Source organism: Amphiura filiformis, chromosome 6 (assembly GCF_039555335.1).
Source record: "Amphiura filiformis chromosome 6, Afil_fr2py, whole genome shotgun sequence".
In the NCBI taxonomy this organism is placed as follows: domain Eukaryota; kingdom Metazoa; phylum Echinodermata; class Ophiuroidea; order Amphilepidida; family Amphiuridae; genus Amphiura; species Amphiura filiformis.
Window position 1 is genome coordinate 4,954,162 of NC_092633.1, and position 18,476 is coordinate 4,972,637.

Consider the following 18,476-nt stretch of genomic DNA (forward strand, 5'->3'; position numbering starts at 1 on the left):
ACTCAATCTCAGCCTGGCAATACAAAGAATTGTTGCCTTTCTCTGTCTTTCTATTCTAGCATTGTGCCCACAGCTTTCATGGCAACTACCGTCATCTTTGTTTGCTTTAGTTTGGTTGCATTATACTCACAACGCAGGTCATACCTCTTTCTTCTTGGTAAGTAACAAAAATACACTCCCCCCCCCCCAAAAAAAACACCCGCAAAGTGAAGTATGTCGGCCGCTCATTTTGAATGAGATTTTTGGTAGGAAGTGTGCCAATTTGCCATAATAATATGAGCCTTTGTGGGTAGACCTGTGTTGTCGTCATTTGACGTCACACCAATCGCAGTTTAAAATGTGTACTTAAGGATGTTACCATTCCTAGATTTATATTTGAAAGATAAGTCATAGAAAACATTGATGAAAAAGTACAGTAGTTTGGGACCAAAAACCTGAGACTCAGTACACCGGTCGATCTTACCGTTTCCGATGTTGATTAAGGTTATATGAGATCAAATATTGCTTTCCCTACTGGAAAAATATATTGTGACTTTACACGTAAGAAAACATCTGTACCTATCATGCTGAATAAAGAAATCAAGAAAAAATGTGTGAAAATGTGTTTTTTTGTCTATTTTGTAATGCTGTCAATGACCCGTATGTGACTTTGTTTACTCGTCCTCCACAACAGTCGCTAAGTAAAATTGATTGACAGGCAATTCTGTCACGTGGACAATTATTTCGATTGTCTAAAACACAGACGCTTAAAAGGATCACGATTTTGTTAGCAGTCAAGCCGATTGCAAAATTCTACGCCCGCTGCACTCGCATTTCACAAGCTCTATTTAGGCCACATGCATGACGCATCGGCGTGGCCATGTTGAGCTCGATTCCAATCATGCCAATACTGTCCCAAACCAAACTGGCCCTACCTATACATTCATTTTTATCTTGATTTATTTATTTGCTTATTCGGTTGTTTTTTATTATTATTTATTTATTTATTTATTTATTTATTTATTTATTTATTTATTTATTTATTTATTTATTTATTTATTTTTTTTTTTTATTTGTTTGTTTGTTTGTTTGTTTGTTTGTTTGTTTATTTCTTTGTTTATTTTTTTATTTATTTATTTATTTATTTATTTTTTGGTTATTTTTCTGTACTTACATATCATAATACTTTCCGTGTGTTTTTCTTTTTACTTTTGAATTTTATATTACTTGAGAGAGATGTCTAGTTGTCTATGGTTTAACATGTGTAATATTTATGCCCAAACACTCGCTTTGTACTTTCCCGTAGGTGGCCTGAAAAGCTAAATTTTGATTTTTAATCTTTTATTTTAGTCAGAGTTACATAATGCCCGAAATCAACTAGGCCAATGTGCGAGTGTCAAGCACATTTGCCACAGGGTTTCATTCAAATTCGAGTAACTTCCCATTTTACCCCAGATGACCTTTGAGAGAGGACCTCTGGTTTGCACAATTTCACATTTATTTCCAGGAAGTGTTTGCCCAATCACAGCTATTTTCTTTAATAATTAAAATGTTGCAAATGTTCTGAATCAAGTGACCTTTGAACTTGTTTTCCTTGACACTCTTGACCCTTCAGATAAGAAGTATTTCAACAAACCATAGCAGTAGTTTCAGGGTGACTGAAAATTTGATTATCTCAGTATTATAATAATCTGTCGGGGTGTGTTGCTTGGCGCGCTTAACAGGAAAATTTGCATCTATTGTGTTTACATACTGTTTTCCTAAGCCGCCTTAGAGCGTTTTATTTATGCCAAACATCGCTTTCTCCCCCATCTCGGCTTGCCAAAAATTCCCCCTTTTGGCTCGGCCGAAATTTCTTTCCTCCCCAATTTTACCCTCACCCAGGGCTCATAATTTATATTGCACACCCTGACCATGTTAGGTTTGTGAATTGGGTTACCAAATATTTGTCATGTGCAAAGGGCAGGATTTGTTGGCAAGCGGAGAGGGCGGGGACTGGGGAAAGGATTTTTATGGGCCCGGGTTATGGACATGCCGGGGAAGCAGTATTTTGTCAGGCCATTTTCACTAGGGACCGTTCACAAACACTTGTTAGGGAGCCTGATGCAAAATGGGAGGCCTTAAAAGTTTTGACCCTCGAGGCCCTCCTACTAAGGGGGGCCCTGAAAAAATTGACCACAAATTTTTCCGGGAAAATTGAGTTTATATGCTTTTCTGACGGGTTGACCCATAATTTTCATGTCAAAAAAGAAAAGGGGTGGGCCCTGAAATTTTTGAGACCTGAAAAGGGGGGGGCAAACAATTTTCGTGATAATTTTTTTTTTTGCATCAGGCCCCCACTAACAAGTGTTTGTGAACGGTAGGCCTATTATTTGAGGACTTTTTGTAATTCTATAATTTTCATTTATTCATTTTTATTATTTTGTTTTATTTATTTCATATATCCTAGGCCTAGGGCCTATATTTAGGAGAGAGGGAGAGAGAGAGTGAAAGAGAGAGATGAGAGAGAGAGAGTGGCAGGAGAAAGAAGTGGAGGAAGAAAACGGCACAGAAATTGGACACAGTTGTTTGTCATATAGCAGGGCAAATTGGAATTGGGCGAACTGGTTCTTGGCCATGCGGACATGAGCAGGCGGTGGTGGAAGCGATATCGCAATTTTGACGCGTCCGCCATTGGATTAACACATAATCATGAAATCTTCACAAACAATTCTAAATTTGTTATGTGGTGTCAAAGCAAAATTATCTTACTCTAAAACCGTTGTGGTACGACAATTTACCACACTACACGTATGTTATTTTTTCAATAAATGCTAACCGTGTATTTTGAATGGGGCTGTCAGCCTTGTATTTTCGCCAGCCTCGAACGTCACGTGTCGCGTGACCTATGCCGCCTGATGAGCGCGATACGTCATTGGATGCGAGCTGTCTGTATCATACGATACAACATGTGTGTGGTGTGCTGGCTTGAATTCTCGAGGAAATAATATAAAATGGTCCGTATTTCTACATTTTTGATGAAAAAGTAAGTATTTAATTTTTGATTAGAATGGCACGCTAATCATTAATAACCATGTCAATTGTGCTGTTAACAGATTGAAAGATAAAGCTAAAACAATTCATTTTGTTCATGTGTATTTCTGTCATGGCCCATAACTCGAGATATTGAAATCCGTGAAAATGACAGCATCAATGTGACAAAACGCACAGATATTTCATTTTTGGCGAATCCTAGTAAAATTAGCATACCACGTGTTGTTTAAGAAGGTATCATAGAAATAATGTGGCTGAGAATTCTGGCGATTATATCATACACAAAAACGATATTATTGATGCAAAATGACAATAAAGTGGTACCAGATTTCACTCAAAATTTTGTCAATGCATAAGCTTATAAAATAAAATCCACACAAGCTGTGTTTTCAATTGATAGCAACATTATTATGTTGACCTGTTTGTAGTCTGCAGCCAAATCGAGAGAGAAATCGGGACTTGTATAAATAAATTATGGCCTCTGTCACAAAAATCTTCATGCTCATTATACGTGAACAAAATTGAAACACTTTCAAAGTACATTTGTGCATGAGCTAGATTAATAAATAATAATTAATAATAATGCTTAGAATGTTAGCTTCGAGATGACCTATGATTTTTAGGCCTACGATGTTTACTTTCTGCAAAAAAAAAAATGGTTTAGGTGGCTACGTAACAGCCAATTTGAACCTGGAACCATCCAAATTCAGCGTAACCTTAAGATACTTCTTGCATCGATCCCGAGATGCGGAAAAACCAATAGTCATTTTGTCCCACATAAATGAATAAATAACAAAAAACCCGATCCCCGGTGGACTCACCCAAAAGGTGACGTCACACCATATGATCGTCCCTTATCCTCCTTGGTCTCCGACTGACACAGACGTGCCTATCGATTGTTCATAGCACTGTGTATCAATTTCTCGACCAAAGCGAGATATACGGTTGTAGTTTCACACCTTAGGTAAACCCAAACCGGTATTGTTCGGCTGAGGATAGTTTTGACGGCATTTTCTGGCGAAAAAGTGACAAAAAAGCGATCCAAAACTTAGCTACATATCGTGCCTCCGTTTGTATACGGGACACACGAGCAATTCAAAATGGCCGCGTTGACGCCATTCATTTTGTTTCCCACGTAAAACAACCATTGCAGCCTGTAAGTTACAATAGATGTTTGTACATACACATTGTATTTCATGTACGGTAGGTTATTGTTGCTATGTTAGGGTGATTACTCTATCGTTATGTCTTCATTACCGTCCAATAAAGACGAGTTAATCAGATATTCATACGGTGGGGATTGGTAGGGACCCGTCTGACATTTTAGTAATAAAGTTAGCCAGTCCTTACTTTACCACTAACGTTAGCGACCAGCCTCCGTGCTCAGGTTTGCTTACTGGGCTTGAGTCGCGTGTGGGGGGGGGGTAGTGCCCCCCCTCCCTTTTCTCCTCGCTTCGCCTCGGCCCTGTCGGGCTTGCCCTTCCCTGGTGACGGAGCGGGACCCACACCCGCTCTGTTTCACCCACAGGGAGTGCTCACGATCTTCTAGATGTCTTTCTTTTGCTTAGGACTCTCCGAGTTCCAGCTTGACGATTGGGATAGGCTCCGTCATCGCCATAAGGCGAAGAAGAAATCTACCAAGGGCACTGGTAAGGTCGACACGGTGGATTCTGCTGTGACAGCCCCTATGGGTCATGGCAGGTCTGCTTAAGGGGCTCCGGTCCCCGGACAAGCAGGCGGTTCCTTCGAGGACTGCTAAGCGCGTCCAAAGGCTCAGCAGCCAGCGAAAGCACTGACTATACGTCGGAGCAAAGTAGCAGGCAGCAGAGCGGTAACCACCAGCGAAAACCCTAGCGGGTTTTGCAGCAGGAGGATACCAGTCGATCGGTAGATTCTGCTGTGACAGCCCCTATGGGTCATGGCAGGTCTGCTTAAGGGGCTCCGGTCCCCGGACAAGCAGGCGGTTCCTTCGAGGACTGCTAAGCGCGTCAAAGGCTCAGCAGCCAGCGAAAGCACTGACTATACGTCCGGAGCAAAGTAGCAGGCAGCAGAGCGGTAACCACCAGCGAAAACCCTAGCGGGTTTTGTAGCAGGAGGATACCAGTCCTCTAGCGAAAATCCTCACGGGTTTTTAGCAGGAGGACACCCGTCTGTTGCAGGCATATCTACGGGCTCAAACAGCCACAGTAGTAGCCAGCGACGGGCAGCATGCAAGGGCACCCCGGGCTTGCCTGGGTTGAACCCTAGCATGCATGGGTTCAGCAGAGACGATACCGCGGGTAACGCTGTGGGTGTAGTCTTAGCAGAACCAACTGGGGTTGTCACACGGCAGCGTTCCATGGCGGGACCGCCGAGTGATACCCTGGGCCCTAGAATAGCTGCTGGCTGTCCACAGGGACTGGCTGGCGATTATTCAGGGGTTGGGCTCGCAGTCTCTCACGGGACAGCGACCCAGGTGCATTCGGTGGCAGCTACAAAGACGAGCTACGGCTTGACTTCAGTGGTAGCCGCTATGCACCCGCCCATAGCTGCCGTGAGTGGTCCGCCACACACAGCGACCTTGGGCGAAGCTCTAGAGGGTACAGTAAGTAGCTTGAACAGCCTAGCTGATCAACAACCCACTTATGTCCTCGAGAGCCAGCGGAGCGTGGGTGATCCATTACCGTCAATGGGTCAATTACCCTCTCTTGATCGATCACTGTCAAATCAACAGGGCATAGCTCCATTGATTGGCGCTGCCTATTCAGGTGGCGAGGTGATTGATCGGGGTATGCACGCTCAGCTACCCGTGGTACTAGGCAAGCTCCCTCTAGCCAAGGGACAGCCGGTATAGCGGGTACCCATACACACGGCTTGATCCCCTTGCGGGGAACGCAGTGAGGCATGGGTACAGTGGTACACAGCCGGAGCCCTCACGGGCACCTACGCTGGAACCACGCATACAGCGGTACACAACCGGAACCCTCACGGGTACCCATGCTAGTACCGGCGCCGGTACCACGCCAGCACACAGCTTGATCCCCAAACAGGGAACGCGGTGTGGCGAGGGTACAGCGGTCCACAGTTGGGAACCCTCACGGTACCCACGCTGATACCGCACCGGTACCGCAGCACCGCTTTAGTCGCCACAGTCTCTGTGGCAACAAGGGGGAGGCGGTGCTGGTACTGCAGTACCATGGGGTTACCCTGGTGGCGGATCCTTTCAGGGTCAACTGCCGGCTGGGTATGCCCCGTGGTACCCGCCGCAGGGTGTTTCTTCCACGGCCTAGCACCGTGGCAAGTGTCGCCTAGCGATGGCCACGCAGTACCAACATCAGCTGTTGACCAGGCCAGCCGGCATGGGGCTAACCCAGATCTTGATCAGGGTAGGCCCGTGCTGCTAGCGCTTAGGACGACGGCTGCGAGAGCATGCGGACCCAGTGGTGCCATGGCGGATACCTCAGGGTCTTGCGGAGTACTCCTCTTCTGCTGGCAGGTAGTCGGCGAGCCACACAGTGGTTATGCCTTCTTACCCGCTTTCAGATGCCCGTCCTCAGTTACCGTCATCATCGGAGCATGATACGGATACTGTGGGCGAGGGAAAGGAGTCGGAAGCTGAGTCCGGTAGTGACATCACTACAATCTCCTTCCCCGCTGCCCCGCGAGGGGAGCAACAGCACTGATCTTCCTCCGGACACCCCTAAGGGGGAGTCCATGGAGGAGGACCAGGGATCCTTTCAGTAGGATGCTCAGCTGCTGCTTCCTCACAGGGGACGCCTGCACTCTCATTCCCGGCAAACCTCACGGGTAGATATCGTGGGCTGTCGAGCTCAGTAGAGCTATGGCGCCGCGTGCTTGCACGCCTTCCTCTGCGATGTAACGCAGGGGAGGACCACGGACCTACCTGAGGGGATCCGAGAGGGACCCAGATGTCGTCAAGCGTATCACGCTCAGACAACATCTGAGCTCTTCCGAGAGGTGAGCCTATTAGCGGTGCTAACAGCTAGCCTCAACGAGAGCTCCATGGGCCTAGCCCATAGGGTGTCCACTCAGCGCCGGGGGGGGCCTGCCACTCCAATCGCTCAACGCGATGGAAAGGCAGGGTCCTTTTTCTCTTTGGATGCTTCTGCGCTACGGTGGAGGACCGTGCAAAGAAGCTACCAACGGGAGCACTCTGAAGAGGTCGGAAACTGCCCTTACCATGGGTAGGAGCTCCGACTTCAGCAGGCCGTGCACCACCAACAGTACCCGAGCCCACTACCTCTGCAGCACCCATTTCTGGGAGGCGCAAGGGTAGCACAGGAACAGCTGGCAAGCCCGAAGAAGAGCAAGCGCTCTTCCAAGGGAAGCTAGGCAGAGCATTCCTGGGGGGCTCAGCGGTTTTTCCACAGGGGATCTCCCAGTGGATGACCGCTTATGGCTTTCACCCAGAGGTGGGAAACCATCTCTTTGGCGCCTGGGTATGGTCAGTGGTGAGTGGGGGTTACAGACTGGCAACCCAGTCTCCCCACATTCGCCTGCACATTTCAGAGGTCCACAGTAGTGCCGTCAGACGGCCCCCAGCGTCGGGCACTACTGACAGGGATCACACAGCTTCTCACGAAGCGGGCGATTGTCCCGGTCTACCCCCGTTCTACGGGTGATCTTGGAGCCAAAAGACCGGCGACGGGAGCCCCATCCGGAACCGCAGGCTGTTGAACACGTTCTTCAGGCCCAAGAGGTTCAGAATGGGGACTCTCGCCTCGGTGCTAGCCTGCCCCATCAGGGGCATGGGAACAGCATCGCTAGATCTCTCGGACGCCTATCTGCATATGCCAATCGCCTCTCAAGATCGGAGGCATCTGCGCTTCTAGGTACAGGATCAAAATTACCAGTTTTGATACCGGCCATCCGGCCTGTCCATCTCTCCCAGGGTGTTTAACACTCTTGGGTCGTGTTCTCACTACAGACATGGGGTCTCGTACCTAGGTCCGAGTCCACATACAAGTGGACTCAGTCCACATTGATTTCGCGTTCTCACTAACACCAAAATGCTGATGTAGGATCGACTCCACTTATAATATCAAGCGCTTCAATGCATGACCATGACGTCACAAATTCTGTTCCAATGCATGTTTTGAGCCGAACTCACAGCACAAATCAAACTTTACTATAGACTATCAATTTGGAAAGATCATGTTTTATTTCCAGGCCCTCTGATATATTCCTTCAATCTATGGATATGTTATTTTGTGATATATGCATGTATTTGGAAAGATCTGAAATAAACACATCTAAAAACTGTCATTTTATATAGGCCTACACGTGTAAAATTAGAGAAATACATCGGGTTGTTATTTCTGATTTTGGTCAAGCACACCGATTCACACGCAACACAACCTCTAAATCACCATCAAAAATACTAATTTTGATTGGTAATTTTAACTCAGTCTAGCAAAATGTACACCTCAAAAACGAAAATTACACCTGAATATTCTTTTGTATTATACTGTAAAGCCCAATGTCGTTTTGTTTAATTCTGAAACTGGATAAAATCTGTATCTTGCCGCGATGCCGTTGTTTTCACACTGCACGAGAAGCATGCTGCTCATCAAACTACGGCAAGCATCTCGAACGAACGAACGTCCGTGTATGTCCACTTTCCCCTCGACTTTTTTCCGCATACAAAATAAATATTGTAAATTCATGAAATAAAGCATGCATGTATAAATTTGTTCTATAATACCAGCTACGATTTTTCAAGTTAAAAATGCATGTTTACATTTTATCATGGAAAATTATATAATGTAGACATGCAGGGCATGTATATTGTATAGGCCTAATAGTACAACGACGGCCATCAAGGTTGTGTATACAACATTTCCGGTATAAGTGGATCGAGTCCACTTGTAGACGCGTTCTCACTATGCTGTTTGATACCACGTCCTAGGTGCGAGACTACCTCAATGAGGTGGTCTCGATGCTACATCCTGGATGTAGGATCGAAACCACTTATTTCGCGTTCTCACTATGCTTGGAAGTGGACTCGATGTAGGATCGAGTCCACGTCCTGGTATCAAACAGGCATAGTGAGAACGCGCCCTTGGTCAGAGCGGTGGCAGCGTACCTGAAGCACAGGGGTGTCAACATCAGTTGCTACCTTGACGTTTGGCTCATATACGGACGCACTCCACTGAAGACTACGGGTCTCATGGGGTTGATAGTCCGTAGGGTGCGGGACCCTGGATTTTTTTTTGATTAGCTCAAAAAAGTCCAGCGTGGGCCCGACGCAGACACCACTATTTGTAGGGGCCCAGATCACCCTCACGGAGGGGTTCATGGTGCTCTCACCCGAGCGGGTGACGAACATGGTGCGGTGTGCCTGACTCTTGGCCGAGTCTCGGGCAAAACCCGCTGTGGCATGGATGAAGGTGGTAGGCCTAATGGCCAGTATGGTAGACCTCGTACTGTACTGCCGTTTCTACGTTAGGCTTACCCAACTACACCTTCTAGCCTGCTTGCAGGCCCAGTCGTCACCCAATATCCCTCGCGGTTCCGTTGTCGGAGATCGCGGGAGAGGAACTCTGGTGGTGGACCCATCAGCCCAATTTGACCCAGGGTGTCAGGTTTCCTGCACCCCCGGTATGTCACGTAGTGACGACCATAGCGTCAAAAGCGGGGCTGGGGGTCCACATCCACGGAGACTCCGCCTCGGGCCTATGGGGCCATAGAGACAGAGTTTCACATCAACCTCCTCGCTTACGAGGAGGTGATCGTGGAATCACATACCGTTGTCCTGACGGATAACACAACCGTGGTAGCCTACCCCAACAGACAAGGGGACTCCGGGCCACCACGATTGAGCCTGCATGCACGACACCTGATAGGGTGGTGCAAGTTCAGGCAGATTACGATGAGAGCGATACACATCGCGGGCGTCACCAGCATCCTCGCGCACAATCTGTCACGAGGAAGGGTGTCGGGACCAGCAGAATGGTCCCTTGCTCAGAGTCGCTCAGACGATCTTCAAGGGGATGTACCACCCTCGAAAGATCTGTTCGCATCTCATCGCAATCATCCACTGCCGGTGTACTGCTCAAGGGTCGCGGACCCCAAGCATTCACCGTGGGCGCTCTGTCCATAGACTGGGGAGGGATGACAGCTTATGCAGTCCCTCCGATCTCACTACTCATGAGGGTGGTGGCCAAGATCGGGTGGGAAGACTGCATTGTCATTCTGCTAGCGGCAAGGCCGCTGGCACTCCCAGGTACCAGATCTACTCCGGATGCCCGGAGCGGAGGTACCAGTCTATCACTAGAGCACCTGCAGTTAGCTGCATGGCCCTTACCAGGGAACACGCAGCGGAGGGATACTTTTCATCAGAAGCTGTTTTTCTCATCGCCGGGCTAGGCGGAAGTCTACCCTCCGTGCGTATAGCCAGAGTCTGGCTCCATACTACGCTTGGTGCAATGAGACAAATAGCTCTCCCGCTAGAGCCTCTGTGCTGCTAGTTCCGGAGTTTCTGACAGAAAAGTTCCAAGCAAGACTTCAGTGGGCCACTGGGGCCAGCTATAAGTCAGCTGTCCTCTCCATTCACCGAGGTTTCGAGACGGGTCGACTATCATAGCCGATGGTTACCTTATTAGTCTACGCCTCGACGGTATGTTCAACGAGTGTCTACCAAAAAGGAAAGTGATCCTCCTAAGGGATACCAACACAGTCTTAGATTACTTTAAGGGTCACCCTTTTGACCTTCCGTCCAAAAGCGGCGCTTAAATACGTAACTCTCAAGATGGCTTTCCGGTTTGGCGTTGGCTTCGGACGGCGGTGCTGAGTTGCACACGGTCTCGAGGTTAGCTTCCGTGTTCACAAACACTGGAGCGACACTGTTTCGGCGCTCTGTTCTCGTGACTACTGAACGGGCGCGGTGCATACCGACATTCGTCCCTCTCCAATCCCCAGGGTTGGGCAAGGTTCGGCTGAAGCCAAAGATAGGCTGGGGTGTCCGATAAGGCGCTGCAGCACTATTTCTTCCGAACACAAGCCTTGCGAGGACTCACGACCGCATTCATCACCCTTACAGAGCCTTTCGGTCCAGCCGCTGTCGCAATGGCTGGTCCAGGTGTTGGTGGGGTCCGGGGATCGCGAAGGTTTCGCGTCCCACGACCCACTCGACACGAGCTATCTCATCATCTTGGGTATACCGTTCGGTTGTCCCTTGAGGAGATCTAGCAGGCGATGTCCCGGAAGCCACCTTCGCCCTTCTCTACGATACTTCCGTTTCGTTAGTAATCAGAGACGGGCGGGAGGTTTACCGGGACATTGTTCGGCGATCATAATACGGTGGTGTCTGGGGTACCAGGTTTTCAGACTATACAGAATACTCAGCATGGTAAGAACCAGTGTCGCTATTCTTAACCACCAAACTTATTAAGTAAGGAGGTTTATGTCTGTGATCGCGTGGTCTTTTTTGTTTCCCGACCGTTGGGGAAAATATTTTCTGACCTCGCGAAAACCATCGTTACCGCTCCCGATCCCTGATCAGATGCTGACCAATCTTGTACCTCCATCCGTCGGTTACTTGCTAGATCGATCTTTCAGATGTTGATGCAAGAAGTATCTTAATCAACATCGGAAGCGGTAAGATCGACCGGTGTACTGAGTCTAGTCCCAAACAGAAATGTTTGGTAGACTCATAACCGTCGCGATCTTACCTTTCCGATGTTGATTATCCCGACCCCGCCACCCCCTACAAGTTTGGTCCGGTAGGGGATCCCAAGTCGGATAAGGGATTTATCATATGGTGTGACGTCACCTTTTGGGTGAGTCCACCGGGGATCGGGGTTTTTGTTATTTATTCATTTATGTGGGACAAAATGACTATTGGTTTTTCCGCATCTCGGGATCGATGCAAGAAGTATCTTAATCAACATCGGAAAGGTAAGATCGCACCGGTTATGAGTCTACCAAACATTTCTGTTTGGGACTAATTTTCATGTGTATGTCTTCTCAGAATTGATATATCGACGTCCCAATTTGGAGAATATCAGTGTGAGCAGCCTCGGACTAAGGTCGTGCGACCTACATGATCAAACCTTGACCTTGCCTAACGACGACCGTATTCGAAAACCATGATTGGTCAATTCTCAAAAGCTGTGTTTGCGCTGCAAGTGTGTGGGTGTTCTTTGCATAGTACACTCAACGCAAATCTGCGTACCAAAGTTGGCTCTCATGATCAAGAATTAGATACTTTGCCTATAGTACACATTGTGTTGTTTGTTTGATTACAGGCCCAATATTGTCTGGATTGTCTACCTTGCTGATGCTGTCACTCCTCAACCTTTTCATGAGATCTCAGATGCTTTTCCAGGTACGGTATGCATACAGATTCATCACATCACTGCAGGCTCTCTGGCTCTTTATAGGCAATCAGTCCTGCATTCAAACACATATACACACAGCTCACACATCCAACATGCCCGGGGCGCCAAATTGACCAATTCAGCATCGATTCTGCGCCCCTCCAAGCGATGAAAGTCAAAATTGTTGTGTGCGTATTTCAGCACAAAATCAATTGAAAGAATATTTTAAGACCGATATTCAACTTCTAGTAACAGTTCATTAGTGTAGGGGTGAGTTGACATGTGTTGGGGTGTGTTTACATTTGATACGCCTCTGTTGATCTGAGATCAAAACTGCCAGGCAAACACAATAGTTTACATGGAAGAAATTGATTTTTTTTCATTAACTTTAGTTTCAAAGCAAATACTACTAAAAATGTTATCAAACTTGTTTACAAATGCATCAAGCTATATACATAATATCACACAAAACTTTAAATGTTTTTAAAAGTTGGGTTTTGAAGAGATTTATGTGGTCTGCCATCGACACTCCTGCGTTATTTTGCCTGGCATGAAACAACAGAGGGCGGTCTGAATGTAAACATGTGACATCATAGGTCAACTCATCTATAGGTTTTATTTGTCCAAAATTGTTTCAAGCATTGGGGGGGGGGGGCATTATGTATCCTTAGCCCCTAGCTATGGCACCACCATCGTCTAAGATATTCTCGGGTGGGGGGTAGGGGCGCCAATTTTGTTTCTTGCCCCAGACACTACCAACCCTAGTTATACCACTGTATGCATTACCTTGATCAGGACTGTGTAGTCCTTATCGTTCACAGCACCTGCCCCATGACTCAAATGCAACAATGGAGAGAGCTGCTAATTTTTATTCTTTTTTAAATATATTTGCCTCCACCATGAATTGAACCAGAGTCAGTGACCTTCACCACTGGGCCATGCTGCTCTCACTTTGTAAAATATTGTTTTCTTGTGACTTTGTAGATCGAGTTATATTTGGGACTGTTCATCTTCTGTGGTTTTGTTTTGGTGGATACCCAGTTGATTGTAGAGAAATGCAACAATGGCGATAAGGATTATATTTGGTAAGTTTAGTAGTTGTGTGATTCATATTTTGGTGGGCCATATGTATGCCACTTAGGGCTAAACTTCAGAAATGTAGAAAAGCTGAATTGTTACCTTGATTGCAATATGTAATCTCTAATAAGTAAAGTCTTGCATACTGTGTTCATATCTTAGAAACCCACTGAATCCAGCATGCAAAGTTAAGATTTATAGTGATACATTTCCTTTACATACCAGTTTTCTATTACATGTGATTCAATCAAATGTTCATAACATGCTCAATCTGAGGTTATTGATGGACGTGTTGATACTACGCTTTATTCCGTACAGTACGCATATTGTCATAGAGGGCTGTACCAAAGTAGCCTGGGTTCAGAACAGTAGCCTCAGATCGTGGGCACTGCACTTTTCTGAGCCATGTCATGTTTGAGGTCTTAGTTTCCTTTTCTTGACTTTTTGTTTACCATTATATTTTCAATGCAGGCACTGTGTTGACCTATTCCTGGATTTCATTAACATTTTCCGACGCCTGATGATCATCCTTGGCCAGAAAGAGGTAAGAATAATTAGATTTTACAGAAAAGAAATTTGAGTGTTTTTAGAACTGAATTTTACAATTGTGGTTCAGACTCTGAAGCAAATCTCAATTTGCTTATTGGGGCCTGGAAAGAAAGGACAAACACAGGCATCAAGGCTATCATGGGGTTAAGACTGCTTTGGAAGTAAGAGTTTTGGGGCACCCAGGCCATGAAGGACAAGGGATGGCCTTGTGACTAACTACCATAATTTTAAGGCTGGTGCTTTTGGGAAGCTTAATACACACATGTATTTTAAGGGTACCAAGGCAAGGTAATAACACTTCTAATGGATTATTCCAGTTGAAATATGCACACCCCCTATGGAAGACATGACCTTAAACTCACACACTGGGAGTCTAAATTTCAAATGGGAGTCATCCATTCAGTTAACCCCATTTGAAATACACACTCCCTAGGTGTGAGATTAAGGTATAGGGGGTGTATGGATTACAAATGGAATAGCCTAAAAAATTGTGGACAATAGAGGCCCTGCATGCTTTTATCGATTGGCTCCAAACAAAAGATTTGAACCGGTGTCCTTCAGTGTAATCATGGCGCAGTGCAGTCCATTCAATCAAATGTTGTCATCACTATCGTAGTGCATTTGTTATGTGTTTGAAACGAACTGTCGTAGTAGATTGCAATCATGCTTTTGTTGAATGCATTTGAGAAGTCCGTCATATTTACAGTATGATACGTCATATGCACAACCTGTTGAAGTAAGAAATTTGACATGCAACTCACAAAAACTGTTTTCTCTTGATTCTTTCTGTAGGAGAAACGTCGCAAGTAGATGAAGAACACCTGCAAGACAGGAGTGGCTGTGAAAAGGACTACAAACCATGGTTTAAAACAAACTAAATTAATGTATATTTCATCTAATTCTATTGTTACCCAGGAATTCTTCATGCTACAACTCAATTATTGCAATCTATGCATTCTAGCATGAAGTAAGACCACCTTGGCTTTTTTCCCCTCCTTTTTTTTTAAATTGTAAAGCATTGTTTTACTTAAAATGATGCTGTATAAAATCTATTTTCAAAATCTAGGTGGAGCCACTCCTTTGAAATTTGCTTAAGTCATCAGTGCCACGGTAGAGGCCATGATAAATGTCCTTTCTTTTCTATTTTGTTAAATGTATCCCTAAATTGCCCTTTGTATGCATATTTTTGGAAATTCTAATTAAGTAAAGGACTATCTGTATTAAAGTATTATCTATGTTTAAAGTGAATAAGAAGTATTTGTTGAATTGTCATTTGTCCTAAACAGAAAAAAGTTGTTTTGATGCACTATTGCACTTCCCATATGTTATACATTTACCTGTACAAGAGCTTAACCCCTTGAGCACTACCTGCCGATCTAACATTGCCTCTGATTGGTCAATTACATGATATCTTCACTTTAATCACCAATCAGAATGGAGCTTTGCAAATAATTCACCCCAATTTTTTTGCATGGTGAAATTATTCTAACAATGTTGCTGATTGGGCCAATTGATAATGAAAAATTTTTGGCTAATCGGCAGGTAGTTCTCATGGGGTTAATGCAGTTAGATGCAATGCTCTTGGAGCTTGTTATAAAACAATATTACATGACTTAAATTCACTAAGGGCCCAGCAGTTAGCCCAAAACTCTTGGTCTTCGCTACAATTTCCACTGACATCTCCGAAAACAAAGTCTGAGCCATGAGCACTGAGCAGTAAAAGAAAAATTGCACACACACAAAAAAAATGTTATAAAATTCTCATTTGCTACCTTTCCTCAGGTGATGATAAGACTTAAATAATGTCTGGCACATAGGTGCTAATTTTGAGCACATTTGAAGGTGTAAAATTCTGACTGGAATGATCGCTGTTTAATTTTGTTAATCATTATGATCATGCAATTGTCAAACTGTAGATTCGTTACCAGACTGCATGTGGCTCAATCACGAACATTGAGTATCGGGAACGGGAGACACCTGTGTGGTTTGTAAAAATAATGCGTCAGTGCCCAGTTTTTTCTTATAGTACCCCGTTCATAGTCTTTGTTTGAGGATAGGAAAGAGAAGGCCATGAAATTTGAGGCTAATCTATGTTACACAGAGATTTCAGTATTCTAGGTTGTGGGTTCTGTCAAGGTATTTCTTGGGTTTATGCTCTTAGGTATATTTTGTACTTATTAGGGAAGGGTACTGAAGTTATGCTATACTCAAACCTACAGTTTTATTACTGCTATGTACCCTGTTTAATCAAATGGAGCTACTTGCATATTTACATCAATTGTATCTTTGCTGAAGTGGCAGTGCCACAAGACAAAATAATAACAGTTACCTTTTTGTGCTGCGGTATTATGCAATGCCGTGTTCAAAGTTGCTGGCGAGAACAAAATGGAGAAAATCAAAAACAATAGTTTTTCAGTTCAAAGTTCATTGCATTGTATTATCACTTATTATAAAAACAGTGAAAATGGGCATTTTGCTATGAGCGTAACCCAGTTGTTTATTCTATTTGAAACCCATTCTCCCTCTGTGAAAGACTTTATCTAAATCTCCCACAGAGGGAGTGTGGATTTCAGGACCACTTATTGCATTGTTGCCAGTCTTCAGGAAATTTCCAGATTTCAGGAAATTTTACTCTGATGATCCTGTACAAATGTATAGGCAAAGCACATTTTTCAAGAAATTTTTTGCCAGTTCAGGATTTTTTGACAACACTGACTGGCATATCTCTGTTATTGTTGTCACTGCATGTGTATGTATTGACCAGCTATCACCAGGTCGTTTAAAATCCGAACATTTTTGACTTCAACTGTCTTGTGCTTTTTCATCTTGCCTAGTTTTTAGGGTCTATGTGTATTTATAAAAATGTTTAATCATCCTAATCATAATGTTTATAATCAATAGGTCATTTTTTCTCACTTATTGTTGTAGTGGCATGTTACAAAATTCACATTAACACATAAGAATTGTAAAATATTGAAAGTGATTTAAATGTTAAATATGTTTGAAATGCATAAATTGATTGCGTCAAACTTGTGCAGCTGTCTGTCATTCAGAATTATAAAAGCAAGCTTCTAGACCTATTTAATAGTCAATGTTTCAGAATTACTTTACGATATTTGTTCAAAAAAATTATCCAAGAATAGTAAAAAATTTAAATAATCCATGGTCAAGTCAATTCATGGAAGTTATTATGAATATGAAGTAACAGGAAAATATCAATTTGAGCAGCGATAAAAGCTATGAATTAAATTATTTTGAATGGTATTCACAAGTTGAAGCAATTTGCATCGTTTTTCTTCAATAAATTATTACACAGAAGAAAGAGACATGGGCAAATTATGTAGTAAATAGTAATGAAATTATTTTGCATATTACATTTTTGTGAAATCTTTATTGAAGGTTTAACTGCTTCAGATGCAGCGAGCACTGCTTTCCAAGCAGGCCCTATTTTAGTCATACAATAAAATTTCATTAAAACTATTAAAAATTGGTATGGAGACTGGTTGAGAATCCAAGACAAATGTATTTATTGATAATTTATTTATTTTTTAAATTAACACCAAACCACCAAAACAATACAAATAGAAAGATACCAGTTTTACGCAACAGGGAAGCGATATTAGCAATGGTATATTAATATGTCGGTACTTCCTTGTTTTTTTACTACACTCAGAAGTGAAAGTACCAGTAATACTACACCATAGATGATATTTATTGAATTAATAATGTTTTCAGCTTGGTATACAGGCATATTGAGCTATTCCTGTGTAAACCATACACACCCTATGGAAGACATGAACTTCCATCTTCTATCTGAATCAGTGACTCCATTTGAAATCTACACTCCCTGTGTGGAAGATTAAGAATGTGTCTTCCATAGGAGCTGTATGGATTTCAACTGGAATAGCTTATTGTTATCAGTGGTTTTGTATTGTATTCTCAACTGTGTTGTGGTTGTATTAACATTGAAGGTGCATGATTAATAAATGCAAGAGTTCTGCGCTTTCAAACCAATGAAATTGTACTGTGTATTTCTTGTCAATGGTGTATACTAACCATTCCTTTAACTGGCGCCTTCCTACTATTGATAAGATGAACATGAATATTATAGATTATTATATACCTCATCTAAAGATTCCCGTAATCTGATTGGTTAAAAGCGCGGGCATAGTTTTGACTGTGTCCGCAAAAGTAACTATTGCCCGGGCATAGTTCTGCGTGTGCCTTGTTCCCTGCGTAAAATGATATTACACACACGTTTTAACGTAAACATAATTATAATTAAAATTATTATAAACTAGCGGGAGACCCGCGCTTCGCGCGGGTCCCCGCTAGTTGAGTAAACGGGAGCAGTTAGTACACGGGAGTGGTTAGTAAACATGGTAAACGGTGATGATGATAATCATGGTGTCTTGGTGTAGATTATTCATCCAGTAGGCCTAATAGTAATGACCATGTTAGCTTGATAATCATATGTTAGCTCCTGTCATATTAAAGAAGCTAAATAACTTTAAATGA

At 44.0% G+C, this 18,476-nt stretch overlaps 1 protein-coding gene across 1 annotated transcript in view; it reads left to right on the top strand.

The window, feature by feature from the left end:
• The window catches only part of LOC140154138 (probable Bax inhibitor 1), a 29,564-nt gene extending 11,587 nt beyond the window's left edge, over positions 1-17,977 (top strand). The window contains exons 7-11 of the mRNA XM_072176745.1: positions 60-157; positions 12,261-12,340; positions 13,317-13,417; positions 13,881-13,953; positions 14,751-17,977. Of these exons, the coding sequence (XP_072032846.1) occupies positions 60-157; positions 12,261-12,340; positions 13,317-13,417; positions 13,881-13,953; positions 14,751-14,768 (370 nt within the window). The 3' untranslated portion in view covers positions 14,769-17,977. The remainder of the gene's footprint in view (positions 1-59; positions 158-12,260; positions 12,341-13,316; positions 13,418-13,880; positions 13,954-14,750) is intronic.
• Positions 17,978-18,476: the final 499 nt, after the last annotated feature.